The sequence below is a fragment of the Athene noctua genome, chromosome 1 (genome assembly GCF_965140245.1).
Source record: "Athene noctua chromosome 1, bAthNoc1.hap1.1, whole genome shotgun sequence".
NCBI lineage: Eukaryota > Metazoa > Chordata > Aves > Strigiformes > Strigidae > Athene > Athene noctua.
Window position 1 is genome coordinate 193,284,418 of NC_134037.1, and position 21,473 is coordinate 193,305,890.

General features: G+C 35.7%; 1 protein-coding gene across 5 annotated transcripts in view; it reads right to left on the bottom strand.

Annotated features, from left to right (window-relative positions):
• The window catches only part of REV1 (REV1 DNA directed polymerase), a 62,509-nt gene that overhangs the window by 16,693 nt on the left and 24,343 nt on the right, over positions 1-21,473 (bottom strand). For 2 of the 5 annotated variants that reach the window (XM_074908697.1, XM_074908717.1), the window contains 9 exons: positions 19,192-19,910; positions 17,239-17,346; positions 15,954-16,070; positions 11,120-11,249; positions 9,996-10,124; positions 9,175-9,329; positions 6,709-6,828; positions 3,075-3,295; positions 1,909-2,081 (listed from right to left, as the gene is read on the bottom strand). In XM_074908697.1, coding sequence (XP_074764798.1) covers positions 1,909-2,081; positions 3,075-3,295; positions 6,709-6,828; positions 9,175-9,329; positions 9,996-10,124; positions 11,120-11,249; positions 15,954-16,070; positions 17,239-17,346; positions 19,192-19,910 — 1,872 coding nt within the window. Of the gene's footprint in view, positions 1-1,908; positions 2,082-3,074; positions 3,296-6,708; positions 6,829-9,174; positions 9,330-9,995; positions 10,125-11,119; positions 11,253-12,753; positions 13,070-15,953; positions 16,071-17,238; positions 17,347-19,191; positions 19,911-21,473 lie in introns of those variants that run through there. The other 3 variants (XM_074908707.1, XM_074908729.1, XM_074908740.1) reach the window with 3 other exon arrangements.

Below are 21,473 nucleotides of genomic sequence, written 5' to 3' on the forward strand. Positions count from 1 at the left end.
AAGATCATCCCTTTACTTAAGGAGTAACTACTTTGATACAGAAGTGTCTGGCTGAAGAATAAGCATGTATTTAGAAGGTTCTGAGACAATCTTCTACGAAACAGCATAGAACAACTACATGACGCTCTATGCCTAGATTTCATTCTTGCACTTTCAATATACAAGCATATAAATAAATTTGAGATTAAAAAACTCTTTAGTCAAGATCATTCAGCTGAACAAAAAGAAACAAAGAAGAATCAGAAATAAATAATGAGTAAGTAACAGCACGGCTTGTGGAAGCTGAAGGTCCTATTCCTTTGACAGTCACCTATCAACTGACTACCCAGGCAGAGCAACTGGGTTATCCTATTTCTCCAGGGATGGGAAACTACCACAGGTAGCATCTCAGTGAGATCAACAGCGCTGCATTAAGATCAAGTAGAAAGAGATTTTATTATGCTGATAATGATCCACAAGAAAACAAAGGCACTTCTGATGAGGAACTTATGACTATATGAAAAAATGTAACTGCGAAGGGGCAAGAGACATGTACAAGATGCCTTCTTGAACAGCTGAAACATGGGACACAGTCTCTGACCTTGAGATTTTGAGAGTCAACTGTCTTAGCTCCACTTCAGATCTTCACTGTCTATTCTTGCCTAGGACCAAAAATATTATTTGCACACTTACTGGTGAAACAACAGGAAAGACAGATTTGACGCAAAGAAACCTGTCTGTACTAAGATGGACAACTACAGTCCAAGGTGTCTGATTTGCCAGCTGGAGCTGGCATCTTCAGAATCCAAAGTGGCCTCTCAGTCTTCTGTAATTCTGCCAATACTGGCCTAGTCCCCATGCACTCGACACTTGAAGGAGAATGGTACTGATCAGACATCCTTGTCAAGTACAAAGGCAATTTTCTTTAGAGAACTGACTCCAACTGTCACAATCAGCATGTGACCAACAACCTATCAAAGAACAGCAGAAAGCCCCTTCAAGAAAAAGCAAAGTACTCAACACTACACAGCTTAGGGAAAGGGAACAGTTTGCAGCAGAAGAACATTTCAGCTCATCTGGTCACTGAAAGAAATAAAAATGCTGCTGCATATGTGTCATAGTGCAGGATGTAAATGTCTTCTACAAGTACTGCAAAAGGAAAAATCTTCAATATTGAGCAAGCTGGAAAAAATGTATACCAACAATATACATGTGCATATGTATACTGTTTGAAGACAAACCCTTTAAAATATCAAATGCCTATATTAGCTAGTATTTCATGAGACTATTACCAAAATAAGAGCAACCTTAAACTACAGATTATTAGTCAAGAAGGAAGAAGAGAAAAAAATGTACCTCCCTACCAAGAGAAATGATAGTCACAATAATTCATTGAAAATATTTCACTAAATCACTTTAAGTAGCATCCAGAGAGAGGCAAGAGTACATTCTCTTAAGACAGCAATTTCAAACCACAAAGAATGCACTTGTGGAGTCAGATTCCTTCTTTTCCATTCTTGCTTCCTCTGAAAACCACAAATTATTTCTCCTATGCTCCAACACTTTTCAATTTCCCCCATTTTTCTCTTTGAAGAAACAAAAAGGCAAAAGATGACTGTTAAAACTGTTCTCTCTCTGATTCAGACACCTTAGTCTCTTCCTATTCTATCTTTCCAATGTGCCATTTTTTTTGTCATTGGGGGATTTACACTCCATGTCGATGACCAAAAGACCATATATATACATCCTAAACACAGATTAATTTTGATAATAATATTCTACTTCTGATTTCAGTGCAGGTTTGAAAAATAGACAAAGAGGTACCAAGCCCTTTAAAATTTATGTCTTCCTGTCTGTTGTGGTGCTTCTCGTCCTGCAGAAGTGTGCTCACGCTTACTACTGACCATTCTTTTTTCCATGCATAGTTACCTGGCGATATTATCACAGATTCCATGACCTCCGTATTTTGCAGGCTCCACTGGTGCCCCTGCCTTTCTGACCATAATTTTAAGGGTCAATCGTTTACCCTTCATACCAGCAGCTTCAAGTCTGCGTTGGATTTCTTCTGAGAGGCTCAGAAGGAAAGCTTCTGCTTCCTTAGGCTGAAAGAGAAAAACAACATGTTTAGATAATCACTAGTTTTCAAATATTGAAGATAAATCATTAAGAGTGAATGCAATCCAGACTGTGTAAACTGCAAAGAGCAAGCTGACTTACAGGAGATGGCCTTACTTAATTTCAAGTGGTTTGTTTTACACTGTAGGTCCCTGAAGTTAGGTGAGATGGTAGATTCCTATCCTAATGCTGAAGTAGGAAATAGTAAGTCCTTTTGGAAATGTTTTTAAAAAAATGTATTTAGAAACCTCAACACAGAATTGCAAGTCTAACTTTAAGCACACACCTAGAAGACAGGCTTATAAGGAAAATCTTTTTCACCATGAGGAAAGTCAAGCAGGGGAATATGTTGCTCAGAGAAGCTGTGCAGTCTTTCTTCTTGGAGATTTTCAACACCAGACTGGATAAAGTCCTGAGCAACTGGTCTGATCTCATAGCTTCCTCTGCTTTGAGCAAAAGGCTGGACTACACAACATCATAAAGTCTCTCCCAAACTGATTTTTTCTAGAATTTCTATAAATGCTTAAGTTCTCAACAAAAAGCTGAATTATTTTTTAACACAATTTTGTCAACAACACTCCCCCCATACAATATTTGCAAAAAGACTAATAAAAATGTTTCACTGGAGCAGCTGGTGATGGTTTTGGGCACTGGCATCTTTGAATAATCAGCATTTAAATGAAAGAGAATGCTAGGTGCTGACAAACCTACTGCAGTTCTCTTTTTCTGTATGAGACTTGTATACCGAATGCAGAATAGCCAGCTAATTTTGTGCAAGCTTCTTTTCAGTCCAATACTTTTGCAGTCTCTCCTCCCATTTTATCGTTTGGTCTCCTACTTCTTCATTTTCCTCATTTTTATTTGGTGGCTAAGATGGTGCTCTAACAGATCAAAGTGTAAGTGAAAATAATCAGAATATGAGAAGATTCTTCTACAGCTGAAAGAAGTCATTGCAGAAAAGAAAGTAAGTTTGAATTTACCTGTGTAAACCTTATTCCATAGTTGATTTCTGCTGAAACAGATTTTCTTTCTTTTTCTGTACGAACAGGTCGATCATCCAAACCTCGACAAAATCTGTAGAGCATTTGTCCTGTTTTTGGACCAAATTCTTTTTGCAGTTTTGACATTGAAGCACATTGCAGATCTCCACAGGTTTTAATTCCCAAAGAAGCCAGCTTAGATTCCATCGTCCTGCCAACTCCTAACAACAAAGCAATTAGTTCTGTTAATGCTACACAATTCAGAGCCAGTCAGGTTTTGAACAAATAAAATTTGTCTTTTTAAACCTACACTAGGCCCTATCAAATTAATAAATAAATATACACCATAAAAATAAAATTCTACTCAACAGAACATGGTTCAGATAGAAACTTTTGCTGTCTTCATCTGTATTTCTTTAATTTGTTTCATATATTTAGTTTAAGAAGTCATACTGCAGCATGTTTCTTTATTTCTTGGTAAAATGTGAATGACTCCTGCTTGCAAATCTTCTTGACAAGGTACTGCCTGTTACAGTGTATATAGCTCTGAACACCACACTCAGTCTAAAAAGTGTCCAACATGTAATATGCTTTTCCATTGTATACAAGTGATTTAATCTAAAAGAACACCAACAAATATTTTGACTACTGTTCCATTGCTTCCTAGGTAGAAAAATAATATTTCAAGTAGAAGTGATAGCATACCTGTATCACTTGTGCTTTGAATTGCCAAGCACTAGAAATTGTAGGTATCCATGGCAACGGCACATATGTAAGTGTGATAAACTTAAATATATTTCTGGGTTTTCGAGAGGTGGTCTGTTACTTCCAAAAAATATTAGTCCTAGGAGTTTACACTACCAAAGTCAATCTCAGGTAATCAGCTTCTATCTTTTTATAATCTGTTTCTTTGTCTAGGTGGCATTACTGACACAAACAGTAAAAAGTTTTTATGATAAACATGCAAGTGAATTCCAAGAACTTTAAAATACTCAAGTCAAAGCACAGTACTATATAATTTTCTGGAGGAAAAATATATCCTACAAGTTATGCCAAAGAGAAATGGTGCTGTGCTGTAAATTATGTTTGGCCATGGTAGGGGATACATAAAAGACGATTTCGAGTAAACTTGAATCTGTCTATGTATGCTATTTTCTTTTCCATTTTGGTGTCTATTGCTATCTATTTTTTGCTTTCCTTCTCTTTTTTTTCTCTTAGAGAAAAATGCTATTTTGAACATTTAACACTAAATATATGTGTACACATGCAGGCTGAGCTCAGCTTATCACTAACATACAAAGCAGAAATGAGCACTTAGCATTTTTTGCAGTGTCACATTATACTACTAAAGTACCGAATAACAATACAATACAGTTACATGCCAGGAAACACTTTAGCTTACATCTCTTTTAAGTATTTTCCTGTAACAGTAAAAAAATGTAATAAAGCCTGCTTTCATACAGGTCTATTCCATATGTCCTTACCATCTATCACGCTCCCAGCACAGTAACTCTAGTTCTCTGCCATCATTCTGTGAATCCTGCTAGGCCTTGGAGAACCTCCCTAAAACCTGTAGGCCAAAAATGCTTCTTTCCTCCCCTCCAGCTTTCTCCTTCCTGGAGTAAAGAGATGCCATCCACAGGAACCCTGACAGACTTGAGAGATGGGCCTGTGCAAACCTCATGAAGTTCACCCAGGGCCAAGTGCAAGGTCCTGCATATGGGCCAGGGCAATCCCAAGCACAAAAACAGGCTGGGCGATGAGTGGATTGGGAGCAGCCCTGAGAAGGACTTGGCAGTGCTGGTGGATGGAAAACTGGGTATGCCCCAGTAATGTGCTCTCAAAGCCCAGAAAGTCAACTGTATCCTGGGCTGTATCAAGGGAAGTGTGGCCATCAGGTCAAGGGAGGTGATTCTCCCCCTCTACTCTGCTCTCATGAGACCCCACCTGGAGTGCTATGTCCAGCTCTGGGGACCCCAACATAAAGGGGGGGTCGAGCAGGTGCAGAGGAGGGTCATGAACATGATCAGAGGGTGAAGCACCTCCCCTGTGAGGACAGGCTGAGAGAGTTGGGGTTGTTCAGCCTAGAGAAGAGAAGGCTCTAAAGAGACCTTACTGCAGCCTTTCAATATATAAAGGGGGCTTATAAAAAATGTGGAGAGGAATTTTTACCAGAGCCTGCAGTGACAGGACAGGAGGAAAGAGTTTTCAACTGAAAGAGGGTATATTTAGATTGTATATAAGGAAGAAATTATTTACTGTGAGGGTGGTGAGACACTGGCACGGGTTGCCCGGAGCAGCTGTGGCTGCCCCCTCCCTGGCAGTGTTCCAGGCCAGGTTGGACGGGGCTTTGAGCAGCCTGGTCTAGTGGAAGGTGTCCCTGCCCAGGGCAGGGGAGTTGGAACTAGATGATCTTTAAGGTCCCTTCCACCCCAAACCATTCTGTGACTCTGTGATTTTGATTCTCTTATGTCCACATGACAGAAAACATGTACTCTGGCTATACAGATGATGACTGAGAACTACTGCCAAAATGTACAACAGTTGAATTTTGCTTGCCTGTCCCTCAAAGGATGTACTAATTTGGATCACTCTCCTCTGTCAAGCTGTCATTTTTCACAAAACTTGTGCAAACATTATGTCATTAGAACTTATATCTCTCAGTAAGATTTGGCTGAAACTGCCAAACAGTTCATGCTTGCAAATGATATCATAATTGTCACAATAATTTCTTCAGACAACTAGCCAAGAGTTGGAATTTGACAAACCTGTTGTTCTTTAAAAGAATCAACATATTTTGTCACAGTTTGCAGTATACCATTAACTAAAGATCCTTACACAAAAAAAAAATTACCTATGTAATAAATGCCTAAAGTATATTCTAAGTCTACCAGAACCAAAAGCTGTCTATAGCTGGATGCAGAGCACAACAGTGGTAATACTCCCACAGTAGCCTTACTTTCCACCTTCCTCTCTATTTATCAGCCATTCTAATATGGCTCATGTTGCAAGCAGAAACAATAGTTCAGTAACATACTTCTCTGCCAAATTTTATTTCTTAATTTTCCTCCTGTCCTTATTCTTTTGGAAATCTCTCTGTTTCTTAGATGCAGCAGAGATTAAATAAACTCCTCTCTCCTTTTTTCCCTTCATATACTCTCTATTATGGCATCTGTGCTGTTTTTTGCAAATCCTGACTTCATACACTCCTTTTTAGAAAGAATACTCTCTTGGACTTGTTCTCAGTTCTGAGCAAACCCTGCCTCTCTCAGTGATAAGTACCTGATGTTACTAATTTTATTACATTCATTATGATACAGCAAACTAGCACTCACTTGGAATGACTCATCTAAATAATTTCATTAGAGAATATAAGGTTGCATAACATACTAAATGCTGAACTTCTTCTGTAGATCATACAGTGTGAATCTGTAAAATTCCTTCTAAAAAAGATGTTTCTCAAAGATACAAAAAGGTCACAGAGATTCTCTTCAGAAATTTCAGAGATCAGTAGGTCTTTTTTTGGATCATAACCATGGAATAGCATCTGATTTTGTTTGATCCAGACCACAGATTTTTAGCTGTAACTGTTTTAATATCAGGAGGCAAAATGTCCTCTAAATGAAAGGAGTACCTGGAAGACTGGTAACAAGTTGCCCTCTGATAAAATCATCCACTTCTTCAGGTTTTAAGTGATACTGTCCATCCGGTTTTGCTTTACGAGTTGCCATTCTGGCCAGCAGAATATTGGAACCTGTAAAAACAACAAATTAAAGTATGTCTGTGGCAAATTCTGTCTTTTCAAGTAGAATACCGCAGTTCAACAGCCAAGGAAAAACTGCAGAAAGTACACTCAAATTATTTATCTTTTACAATTAATTTAATGAAATATATTCATACACATTTGCAGTATATACTTCCAAAATACCAGCCAGCAGTACTTGTGATTACAGCAGTGTAACCACTGGTAACTGCAATTGCAAAGTTAAAACCAATCAAAAAAACACCAAAAAACACAAACCAACCAACAAGTAAGTGCAGGACACTTCACTAAGAACACTGAATTTATTTCTCTTGGCTGTGTTCTACATATATAGAGGTACAGATAAACAAGTGCAAATGGCTAAAAAATTTAGAAGTCTAATATTTTAATACTTCAGAACTTAAAAAAATCTGCTGTGGTCAGCGTAAATACTACTTAGGTGACAATTCTATTAAACATATGTGAAACACTGGAATTAAGCTAATATTTGGGCCTGAGTATTCATTAAAAAAATTCAACGATTCATTAAATTATGTGCACTCATAAGGTGTGGTGGGAAAAAGACCTATTTCAGTATTTTTTCTTCCCTGTTTATTGGCTTATTCATGCCCAGCCAGTAAGATCTCTGAAATGATACCCAAACACATTAATTACTACCACTCAAACATCCTGTTGTAAGCTAAAACAAATAAAAGGTCAAGAGAATTTACAACTCACAGCACTATGTGTTACTATTGCTCTTCTCCTCCCACCTACATTCACATTCTTTTTGTCTATTCTAAAATTTTAGTTAATAAGAACAGTAACAGAATTTTATGTGCACTGTTTCTCCTGAGAGGTTCAATTGATGAAACAATGACAGATTCATCGTTCAATCTCCTATTTAACTTTGGGGGTCCACGTTTTGTCTATAGTGTACTGAAGATTTCTGATCCTCTTATCTATCAAACATACCGACATAGCCTCTAATACCACAAATCTGTGATTTACCTCCTGCAATGTATTATTCCCTCAACACTGAAGTAAAGCAGGAAAAAACCTAATACCTCACTTAACAAACAAGAAACCAAGATACAGGATGTTTACAGATAAGTGTTTAATCTTTCACTAGCATTGCTTAAATCAGTTTAGTTTAGCCACTAAAATCTCTAGGGTAAAAATTAAATTTATTCAACTGGCATAAGCATGTCCTTCTTTAATTTATCTCTAATCAGAAAACAGTGTTGAGAGGAGATCTCAATAGTATAACAGTATTTACTAAAATTTACATTTTGTTATATTGGTACAACTTTCCCATTGGGCAACATATAAATCACTTACACAAGATGTATGTTTCTGGCAGATCATGTTTTTGAAATAAGATCTCTATATTCATGTAATAATACAATTGTTTCCTCTGATATTTTTAGTTAATAATGAATTATGAGTGAAGGGACAAAGTCATTGCTGTGTACCTACCATAGGAATTTCTAGAAAGGATACCAAAATTATTTTCCAGTATCTCACACAAATTGATTATTAGAAAAAAAAAAAAAATTGCTCATAGGTATTTGTCTCTTTCATTTGGTATAAGAGCTGTATCTAAGAAATAATGCTTTCAAAACTAATTCCGCTCTTTCTATGGAAAAAACAAACACATTAAATAAGCATATAAAAGAGATTACAAATGTGTTTCAAGTCAAAACAAGACAGAAACAGGAATCCAGGGAATTACAGTCTCTGTGCTATGATATCAGAAGAAATAAAGAATTCTGTTTACACTAATGAATTTCAGCTTGTCTCACAAGTGGATTTCATATACTTATATGCACTCAGTATATTTACTCAACCCTAGGATTAATTAGAGACAAAAACAAAGGAGAAAGGAAGAGGACAAGTTAAAAGAAATCAAGGAACTCTTTTCAGATGTGTGATTTCATATACAGTACCTACTACAAATCACACAAATCTTTGCTTTCAATACCTTCTAATAATTATGCTAAATCATGACGCCCCATAAACTCTTACTGCTATCTCTGATAAGGAACAGAATCCATACTCATTTTTCTGTTTACTGGAAAAATACAGCATTTTATAAAAATGAATGTAAGAATATCATACAGATGGAATTTTAGCATACTGTTCAGATAACAAAGGAGACATTATAGCAATTTTACAAATTTTTGCTTAAAATTTTCCCCTTATGAAGATTGTCTTGCATTGTTATTTACACTAATTTACATGGCAACATATTCCATATCACACAAACACTTAAGAGTTTTAGCAATCTTACACAGCTTTGATACACCTTACAATAGTAGGCACTTCTTGTAAACAGAAATGAAATAAGGTACTTACCCATCCCAACAGAAGCAGTGCATTTAGTTTGAGCTTTGATTTCGGTGCGGATAGCATTTGCAAGTTCATCAGGAGTCAGTCTGGTCTCTGTAAGGATTTCAGTGATATCTACTAGAGCTTCATCACAACTGACTGCTTCGATGTTATGAGTATAGCTATCAACACAAAGTAAAGGAGGTGAAACACCAGCAACAGCTCACCATCTGTTAAAACAAATATGTAGCAAATAAAGTCTTCCTTTTGTGGTGGCATTTCCCTGCTTATTTTGTATCACACATCACTTACACATTAAAAATGCTAAACCAGCAAATTACAGTAACATGACTAATGTAGGACTATTTTCAACATGCATCATGATTTTAAAGGAACAGCTGGAAGAGGAGCTGAATACTTATTTTTCATTGACAGTAACAAATTTCCGGTTTTGTTCAAAGTGCATTTAAAACCAGAAAGTAGTTTCTAATAGAAGTTACTCCAATAATCCATTCTTAAGTCACTCAAAAAACCCTCCTGGAAGAATCTCACTACTAAGCAGGGATCTGCTTCTCATAGTGTAATCAGTAAAAAAATTAACAATGACTCCTTTAGAAATCAGATGTTGACTGTTTACAGGATTTGGCTTCAAGATCAAAAGAAGTACAGTGCTCAAAATGACAAAAATACTACAAAAGGAAGTTGTCAAATAGGAATGACTTTATTGAAGCTGAAGAGTAACACAGGGATGCAAATACTAAATCGAATAATGGCATTCAGCAGCGGCAAATAAAATATGCTAGATAACCTTACCATGAAAGATCATGTAAACAAACAGCACATGTTACCTTGCTAGTATTTCATATATTGTCCGTGCAACTTCTTTGTATGCATCAAAATCATATGAAACCGCTTGTAGATTTGGACACAACTTTTTTGCTTGGCCAAAAAACATTCCATTCTTTATGCCAACTTGTCTAAAATTAAATAATAAAAAAACCCCAAATAAACACAGTACCAACTTTTATACAAATTAATATGGAGTATTTCCAAATGAAGTATTTATCTTTTCCCACAAGAATGAATTATCAATAAGAAGGAGTTTAGTCTAACTGCTAGAAACTTAATAGGTAAAAAAAACCCCCTGCAAGTAGAGTATTTAAATTAGCTGTATAATACTCAGGCATGCAGCATGGACAGCCTGAATGGGAACATTCTTAAAGAGAAAGAAGTCTCCAGAAAGCACTACTTGCTACCTTCAGTTTCAAATTAAAACCACACATATACACTACAGTGACTAAGGTAACTGGATCTTACAATCCACTGTGCAAGCTTACAAAATTATGCTCCCGTAATAAACAAACTCTAAGTTTTTGAAACACAAATATAATCCTACCTATCCCAGAATGCTTGAGAAAGGTTCCAATGAGGGGATAATTTCTGGAGTATTGTTTTCATCGGGGAACAAAATCCTATTTCCAAAACTGTGCTTATATTTATAACAAGTTGTTTCATACTCTGAACATTTATAAGCTATGTTATTGGGAATGCTCAACATAATCAGTGCAAGAAATGGTTTTATGTTTAGTAATCACACTTACTGTCTCATTTTAACTAAAACCTTCAATAACAAAGTGTTCTTAATTCCATAAAAGAATGCAACTTTGACACAAAGAAGTGAAGATAATTATGCAATCAACAATATCACAGCAAATGGCATAAGGTTTTCCTTAATACGCTTTGTTTCAAGTTACATGTAGGTTAGGCTGAGAGCTATTAAGCAGTGTTTAAAAAGCAGCAGCATCCATAGGGAAAACCTTGTGTTAAATTCCAACAACTACAACTTTTGAAAACATAAAAAATAACTCTCTAGATAAATTTCAAGAAACTGATCTAAGAACTGCTATTTTTGGACATTTTATGGCTATCTGTATGAGATTTTCAAGCAACCTGATAGGTAACTTTTACCTACCTGGCTTCATAACTACAAGAAGCTATTTCAGCCATGGACAGAACAGTAAGATCGAAGTCAGCTCCATTCACGTGTGTGGAATCCAGATGCTCCCAGACTGGTGAGTCCAGCTTATCAGATACTCTAATTTCTGCTTGGAAAATAATATTTATATTTGGGTTCATGTCATTTTTCTTAAGAGTTCAACAGAATGAATGTGAATAAAATAAAAATTATGGGGTTTATTTTACACAATTTCTATACTGCTACCTGTTGATGAAGAGGTTCTTAATACTGTATTGATTTATATCATGGCCCAGAAAAAAATACAGACACCCCCTCCCCCATAATCTCTCTCTGCAGACAGGTCTGTACATATTACTGAGAAGAATATTAAGCTACTGAAAAATTCTGTGTCTGTTTTCCCCACAGTTACTAGACAGCAGCTTGTTGGTGACTGCATACACCACACTGCATACTGTAAAGTAAGACTGATCTCAGTTACCTTTAATTACAATAAAAATGATCAAACACTTGAGGCTACCTACTAGAACTATATCCTGTAAGCAAACACAAGACACTCAAAAATTTACTAACTGCTTGTCTGAACAAGACAACACTTAGCTATATTCCTTTTTATAAAAAGCATAACCACCAGCATAACACAGAAATTAAATTCAGAATACAAACCCACTTTTTACCATACTTACAACCTCTTACTTAAAACTGTTTTTCTAACAATCTAGATAACACAGAGTGATTTTAAAGAAGTAAAATAACCAGAATGCTGATTAGCTCAAATTAAAAAGCATTAGCTAGAAACTTTTATTTCCTTTAATACTCTTTGGAGATATTAATTGACAAAACTTTTGCTGTTACTTCCTAATAATTCTCTTATTAGGATATGTCAACTTCTTTCAAACATCACCATAATTTTATCTTGGATCAAAATGATACAATTACAAATACTGCAACCCCAGATGTAAAATGAGACAGACCTTCCCTAATTCTATAAAACTCTACTGCAAGCTCTTAACTAAATTTTAGAGTCCTCCAGGCCCACTGCATACTAGGTACTAGAACAGAAATCCATGACTCTGAATACTGGAATCAAGTAAAGCATTTTCTATTCCTTTCTATTTGAGTTTTCACAGTATGTAAACCTTCAAAGATACAGGCCTATACTCTAAATAAACATCAGCCTGAAAAAATGGCTAGATGCAAAAACTACCATGCCTTCCCAAACTTCCCATGCGAATCAAACCAACAAGGTGTCATGCAGACAAAAAGCTTCTATTAACTTAAAATTAAATCCAATATGTATGCTATAGTTCTTTTTCATTACTGTAGTCTATTTAATACCATATACCTTTGTAATATAATAAAAAGGAGTATTCTTCAGAGTGCCACAATGCCTAATTATATTTCAGGCTACTAACAACTTACACACTGACAATCTGACTGAAAGGCAACATGGTGCTATCTGCACAAATGACCAGTTATCAGACCAGAGAAAGTGTTGTAATGAGTGAGTGGAGACAGCAGGGGTAGAACCTGACTCATGTGAAAACCTGCTTTTATTCAGAATTTCTGCTAAATTTGTGCACCTTTTTATGTCTTATATATTTTAATGTATGATGAGCTCAGTAAGTTACCTAAGATGTCTACAACTGAAAATCAGAGCAAAATTATGCCCCAAATAAAGATAAGAATGACAAGAACAATTTCTTTAGTCCATGCCTTCCTGTGCCCTGGCCTGAGATGATGCTGTCATCTTGTCTATCTTCATTGGACTCGTTGACTTTTTCCACATCGCAGCAGAGCAGATCCCCCCATGAGCTGATGGAGTCACTTCATGTGAAATTCAGGGCAATGCAGAACACATTGTCCTCAATGGAAGGCAAGGTAGAGAACCTCTCATCAAAAGCTGGGAAACTAGACAGGCACATGGTGAATGTGGAGCAACGGATGGAGAAATCAGAGGCCAGGACCCAAGTCTGTGAAAAAGAAATCGCTGAGAATAAATCTGTGACTAATATGATGGTTAAAATCTGCTGCTCTTTAGAATGAAAAAAGGGAGATACTAGGGTTGAGGGAAAGGAAGCCTAGAAAACATTCACATCTTGGGCATCCTGGCCATAGAAAAAGAGACCCCAAACTATGAATCCTGATTAACATATGTTAATCTTCTGTCTTTAGAACATGAATGTTAAAGATGGCATGTATGTAGAGAAGTAATTTCTACTAGCCAGAAAGGCTATATCTCCAATTTGGGAGATTTTGGGTGAGAGTGATAGCAAGTTTTTAAATTTAAAAGTTATACATTTTTGGATGAATTCAAACAAGAAAAAGAAAGTATTTCATAAAAGGCTCAAGATTCTATTGACACTAGATATTTGTCTAGCAATGCAGATCAAAGGCAGGAACCAGTATCACTAAAGAAGTAATTTGCAAAAAAAAAAAAAAAGATAAAAGTAGCAGAATTCAAGTTTTTGTTCAAAAGTAATTCATAAAGATTTTGTTTTGTTTATTTTTTGTTTGGTTTGGTTTTTGTTTGGTTGGTTTTTAATTTGAAACATTTTTTCTAATAAGCAAGAGCTGGAGAAGGCAAAATCAGCGAACAGCCTGGAAAGCTTGAAGCATCAAAAAATGAAGTGGGTTCCATGTTGAAGCATGGATGTTAAAATATGTTCATGTTCAAAGTTGGTCCCAAGTACCTTTTCATTTCTTTTATGTAACATGTCTCCAAACAGGATTGTGTATGTTTAACAGCATAATTTACCATTCTGTATTTTGGTATTTTAGAAAAAAGTACTTTTCCATGTGATACATGTGCCTACCGGACCATATTTACCTCTGGCATGGCACAATTAAACACATGTCGTGAAGTGTGTCACATAAGCTTTCTAAGATACTATGATGTTAGAAAAGCCTCGCCTGCAATTCCACCTTTTCATCTAAGACCACAACTAACTGTAACTTCTTTTCCCCAAAAGGAAGACAAGCCATATACTTATGAGAATGCAAGCAGAAACAACAGGCTGTATTTTTTGTTGATAAAACTATTGTATATGGAGATAAAAATTAATAAAGAGACTAAAAAATATTATGAACTGCAGCTAATGAGATAGAGATTACAAAAAGAGCGTTAGGAAAAAATCCTTTCACTAAAACAACAGGTTGCACAATCAGTCTAAGTATCAAGAAAGAAAGAGGCCTGCCTTGTGTGCAAGCCAGTGAGATTGGATGCTGAAGTAAAGAAATGAATGTGCAGATATCCAGAAAAAGCTGCTGCAGTAAGAAACTGAGTTGTTACACAATGAGGCTGAAATCTGCTATACCCTTAAGCAGTAAATATAGTAGAAGAGATACCACTGAATTTGTGAATCACAAAGAACTTGCTAGATATCACCTAAACTTCTGTAATTTAACTGCCCCACTCTCCAAATGTCACTTGATTGTATGAAGTCACACCCTCATCCAGTGTAACGTCCTAATAAATGTTACGAAGTCACTGTATAGAACTGAACTACCAATAAATAGTTCATATACAAGCTATACTACAGAAAATCCAACTCCATAAAAACCACAGCTATCTTTGTAGCGCACTTTTATATGGCATTGCAAACAACACCGCAGAAGCTAAGCCTGGAGCATCCTGAGAAGTCCTGAGAAAGTTAAAGGCCAGTGGGTTCCACGAATATATTCTACCTCCGTTTTGAAGTGTTCTTAAACTACAGCAAAAAGACAAATAAAATTGCATCACTTCCTGTAATACCTTGTTTCCAAATGTCTTTGAAAATTGGCAGAATTTATTAGGGATTTTTTTTTTTTAAAGTACTAATATTTCAGAAACAACCATGGAAGAGCAACCTGTCTTTTTCTACCTATTGTATCAACAAAATAACTCACTGAGGTGTAAACTTTGTAACAACATACCTGCTACCAGAAGGTTGGTAAAATTGCATATGCAAGGGACTAAGGAGAAACTCCACTTCCAATCCTAAACTGAAATTAAATAGCAGCTACCCCTTGTATATGCACCTTTTAGAACCTTGTGGTAAACTGCTTCAAGGTGAGGAAGCAGACTGTTGGAGAAAAAAAGAGAACTACGTTGCCAATGTTTGGCAATATACTTTCTCATACTAAATGCAGTTCAGGCAGTAGAATAGTAATAAAACATGTTAATAAAAGTATGCTTTGTTTATATTAGTATAGTACTACTCAAGGACACAGAAAGTAACAAATTTTTAAATTACTCCAGGCAAGTAAGGAATTCTCAAACTACAACAGATGCCCTGGATTTGAAGAAACAAAATACTGGGGAGACAGAACACATGGAAGTTGCACAGACTTTCCAGAAACCTAAGATGCTCTAAAGACCACACAAATTAACTCTCGGTCACAGATACAATGTACACATGCAATTCAGAACCCAACTTCAAAGAACTTCTCACTGGCCATGTATTGTCATTTCTACTTTAATAGTAAAAAAAATTTAGTAGCCTTCTGTATAATAGACTTACTCATAACAAAGTGATCCCAGACAACCTGTATTTATTTCCTGTTTTAAATAATTACTTAACATTGTATCTTATACTCAACCTCAATGAAAGTCAGTAAAACCTAAAATTACTCTAAAATAATTCACGATACTGAGCAAAGCTAACTTTGAAGTCACAGTGGCATGTTATTACTGAGCACCATGTTGTCCAAAGCTATTTCTTCTCTGAAATTCCCCACATGAATAAAACAAATTTATCCACTGCACACTTTTTTAATAGCTTTAAGAAAAAGTCTTCAATAACAAAATTTAAAAACATACTGACGAACAAACAAACAGACTTATCTGTACCTGCTTTGCCATTCAATAGCTTATTCTGATAATATTGCTGTTCAAGCTGGGGGTTTGCACCAGGGCGCAGTGGTGCCTTTCCTGCACCTCTGTTACTAGTAACAGCTACTGGTTTTCCTGTGGAGAAGAAATGAATGTACTGCTTACAAGTCAACATCTATAACTTACATTTTAATAACAGCACAACTAGGGTAGGTGAGATCATAAACATGTCTGCTTTATTTTTTTTATATTTTCTTTCAAGCTTATATACTTTTACAGCATTAAGAAGGAAACAGCTAAGAAAGTGACTTTGCATTGTGACTATGAATTTCTTGTCTTAATTGCAGTCACACGTAAAGATGAAAAGCTTTTAAAGGATAAAAATACAGCCACACTAGTTTGTCTTTAATAAAAAGTATAGATGGAAGCTGTGAAACTTCACCAATGCCTAATGATTCATTAGTTTAAGACACAGCAAACACTGTACTAATTTAAAATACTTTATCATGTTTATTAGCTTAAGTAAACTAGAAGAGTATACGCATAACAACACACTCGTTTCCACTTAATTAACTGTACAAAATCAAATCTTCAGTAAACTTTTGACTTTTTAGTAATATCAACTCCTCCATAATTTTTCTACAGCACCAAAGTTCAGTGTTTGCACAGAACAACTAGTATCTCCACTTCTAAATGATACACTTGTAAAAGAACCCACCAAACTTGCTAAGGAGCTCCACTAACTCTTCCTGTGCCCCAAGGATGATCACACAACTCAGACTTCTAAATGCTAACTAAATTGTTCAACCTCCGGGTCTTGTAGTACTTCATGTGTAAGATAGCAAACAGGAGAAGCAAATTTCCCTTGAAAAAGATGCATCAGGCAAAGAGACAATTCTCAACCTTGAACTTTCCACTTTTCTAGTTAAAACAAAGCTCCTTACATCACTTCAGGAAAATTATTGGGATATCCCTTTTTTTTTAAACACAGTGACCAAAATCTACTTTTGGTATAACTAGAATTTGAGCTCTGATTTCTATTATGGTAGATTTAAGTCTCAGTAAGGTATGTGCAATGTTACATAGAACGTTACTCCAGATTTTACTTTTTTTTTTCTCTAGATAGTGAAAGGAGACAGCAAGGAGAATTCCAGTTCTCTCTTCCACTTCTTTTTGGATTGTGAGAAAGTAAGCAGGAATAAAATGATTTAACATGTGAAGTTCATTTTGTAAGTGTGAAAGTTTGGCTTTGTTTTTAAAGGCTTAACTGAGTAAACTGTAACATGCAGAATTAAATACTGACCTTTGAGATCTGGTCTATTTCGGATAGCCACAGACACAAAGAAGCAATCCATATCCACGTGCATTATACAGCTCTGTGGCTTGGTTGAGCTCGCAACAGACACATTACCTAGTATGAAGATACACCAACAGAAAACTTGAACCCTAAATTTATACATTTTGGTACTACTCACAGTAGTCATCAAGGACTATTATCAAGTTCTTACCACCTTAAATTATAAAGATTTTTGTTTCTTCTCACCAAGAAGGTATTTACATTTATAAAATTCTCAGAGAAATGTAAAAATAAATAGTAGACTAACAGACTAAACAGTGCATCAGCTTAAAAGTTTCTATTTTATTTTCTCATAATTAACACCTTCTCCCTAACAAGTTCCCCCAACCCAAGGAGATTAATGCATGTTGTGGGAACTGGATCTTAATTTTGCTATGTTAACACTGAATGTGGAACAGAGAACTTTACTCCTGTTTGTTCATCAATCAGAATACTGTTCCAAATGATTAAAAAAAGTTTAACTGCACTAAGAGCTACCATTAATTCTTCATGAAACACATCAAAATTAGTTTTAAACCTCCCATGCAATAGGATTTTGTCATTGCTGTAACTACACTCACACAAATAGCCAGCAAAGATGAGCAAGATGGCTCCAGACTGAAAAACTCACATGCCTAAAGCACTAGTAATACTTGTGTCAAGTATTCTAGAAGTTCAAGTGCATGTCCATGTTGCGGTCCTACCAGGAGGCTGTATCTAACCAAACCCCTCTCCCCCAAAATCTTAATTTGAACAATGCATAAAGTGTAACAGTGAAAAAAATACTTTGATAGATCAAGTGAATTGTTCTGCTTAACATCTGAGTTAATTACTGAATAATCAAAAAAAAGTTTCCTTGTTGTTAACAATTTACCATTTGAAGTAATTTTTTGAAAAATAAGGACTGTCTTAAAAAGGGCATATTTACAAAGCAAGTGATCAAGTTAATGCTTAAGAAGCTGCTACTTATCAACTGAGACACAGGCATTAACTATTCGAATACTCTAGGCCCAATCAAAGAGAAAATAAAAATATATTAGTTTAGACCATATTTTGATGAAAAAAAACCCCACATTAAGGTAGTTTGTAAGCTAACATGTTTTATAACTGGGGAGTCCTAGCACAAACACAGAATCAGTTTATTTATCTGACAGAAATTTTTTTGGATGTAGTAATTTATAGTCAAGCATATTTTCATATGATTACAAGTGAGTACTTTTACAGCACAACAGAGACAATTTCTTTGATAGTATAGTGCTAGCCTTTTAATTGGATAAGACTATAAAAGAGAGATACTAAAGATGCAAAATACTTGATCTATAATGGTAACATTTTGCCTCTCATGAATGACACATTTTTTTATTTTGGCCCTTGATGTAATGACATAAAACATTTCTCTTCTGTCACAAGCCAGGTTCAAAAGTCTCATATGACACTTCTACCCGTTTAAACAGACCCAGAGGTATATAAAACTCTTATTAACAACAAAAAAAAGTAGATTCTAGTTCACTTCTACATGTTACTATGTTTAAAATTTTCACACTGAACTATAAGCAGAAAGGGTTTTTTCTTCTGTTTTTTCCCTTTAGATTTTCATACAGGAACTACAGACTTGTGTATTTAGATATATATACTTTTTTTTCACTTGATCAATCCACATATCTTGGTAAAATCAGGAATATTATTTCTACAAGAAGAAATTGAATATAGATCAGAGTATCACATTAAGTCACATTTTAAGTTAGAAAAACCCAAACAAACAAACCAAAAGTAGTTGGATCAGCACATCAAAGTCATCAAGCTTTTCCAGATAGCCTGACTGTAATGTGAATATTGAACGCTAACCTACTTAGTTAGACATTTAATGTACAAAGATATAAGGCACCTTCCCAACATAAACCTTCTTAAACAAGTATCTACCTGTGTCAGTTTTAAGTGCAGACCTGCCTGCTTTCCATTTTTTTAATTTTTCCCTTCCTGGAAAGACACCGCTGTTTTTTCTCTGAAGGCTGTTGACAAACTCTGTCAATTCACACTTCCATGTTGATATATGATGCAGTCTTGAACGTGAATAAAAGTCAGAAATAAAACTACAGTCTGAAGGTTTGGACACAGGCAACGAAGCTGCCTTGCTAGGAGTAGGTACAGAAGTGCTTTTTGTGCTTGAAGGCCCCTGAACAGTGGAGTGGTGAGCACCATTTATTTTAGCATTACTGTGCAAAGATGAAGACGAGGATGAATTTCTCATAGTCCTATGTGGATTCCACGAAAAGTCTGTATTCTTGTTGCTTTGCTGCAACTGCTGCATTGTGCAGTCTCTAAAGTCAACCATGCCTTTTTCAGCCTTCCCCTCCTCCTGCAAAGGGCCTGGAGAGAACCTACTTGCAACACCGTTGCCAGAGGGCACCAAGCAATCCTGTGTCTTTAAGGCACTGGTAGAAGTGTGTGTGTGTCCGTTAAAAATGGCAGTGCTGTCTTTGCGAGACTGAATCCCATTTTGTTTCCGTCCAGGAAGGATCTGCTCCAGCTCCGTAAATCCAAAAACGTCATTTTCTTCTTCTTCTTCTTCTTCTTCATTCCAGCTACTTATTCCATTTGGTGTGATCTCGTTTTCCATCTCACACTTTTTAATATGATTTCTGTAACAGATACGATTATTTAATACCACATCTTTTAAACAAAGTGGCACATTAACAGGTCATTTCAAGTGCTAAGTATTTATCTCCCTAATTGTTATCAGTTTATACTTAAGTAGTTTTCGCATTCTCAAGACAATTATCTCAAACTATGAGCCATGTCCTCTCAATGTCACAGAATTCTATTGCTGTACAAAAGATTTCACAGACTTGGTGTATTATTAATGCACCACTACCAGGTGGTAGAAACCCAACCAAACTACTTTTCATCTTTCAAGCATATAAAACAATGTATTCTGCCGTAAGTGAACTGGCAATTTACATTTACTCTTGACAGTGTAGAGGCAAAGCTTTTATTCAAAAAATTACATCTGTGACAAATCCGAAGTGGAATTAAAACCAAAGCCTTCAAGAATCATACATACTCTTGATTTGCTGAAAAAATCCCCAACCACCACTTCCAACTTAAGTACACACAAAAAAAGGTGGGAAACAATTAGCTATCCTGTATACCAGTGAAACCAGAAAGCCAATTAACTGTGACAACAATTTGGTTAAGATTACCAGAATCATAAATTCTATTTAATATAGTATGCTTGAGGAGCTGCACAGCTGAAAGCGGTATATCCAGTGGTACATGTTTAGTATCAGTGGGTAGGGCAGGCTTTTAAACTCATACTTTTCAGACTAAATTGGTATTTTGGGAAGTCTGAATGTTCTTCTCATTTAAAAAACATTAACAATGCAATAATAAGAGGTGATGGGGATTGTATCACTCATTGTTGAAAATATGGGTAAGAAATACTGCTTAGGATATTAATTTTGTGGTACTGGTTTTATTTTTCCTAAATATAGACAAATCCCACTCGTGGTAAAGTCTCCTCAGCATTACGCAGGACTGGCTTTTAAATAAATCACTAGACTGTGGAAGAACACAGATCACCATTACAAATCAGAAAGTACAGTATCTTGTACAGTATCCTTGGCCCTGTTTGAGTAGTAGCACTGGACCAGATGACTTCCAGAGGTGTCTTCCAACCTCAGCCATTCTCTAATTTCATGATTCTTGCCTCTAAACAACAAATATATGCTTCTGAAAAAGATGTAGGAACTTTCTTAAAAACATCTACAGAACAATCTGTTCAAGTGGAAGGTTTCTTTCCAAATTCCAATTTCTCTGTCAGTTTAAAAGTTTTGCTGGTATTTTCTGTTCTATTACCTTCTCAAGTTGTTTGAGGATAATTTTTTTATATTGTAATTGGATTTTTTAATCCCTCTTCTCTATGAATTGTGACTTAAACTTTGGTGTTACCATACATAAGGTACACTGTGACTGTTTTTCAAAAAGAAGCTAAAGAAAGAACTTAACAACTAGTATGCATTTACATTTGTTCCTACGCACCTTTAACAAAAGTAATCAAATCATACCAGCTTTTTTTAAAAATAAGACCTACTTTTCAGTGTCACTAGTCAGAATCCTTTAATGCATACCTGTAGCCTCCATATAGATATGCTGTATCCTAGGACTCCCAGGTCACATTACCAGGCAAAGTGTGGCCCAAAGAC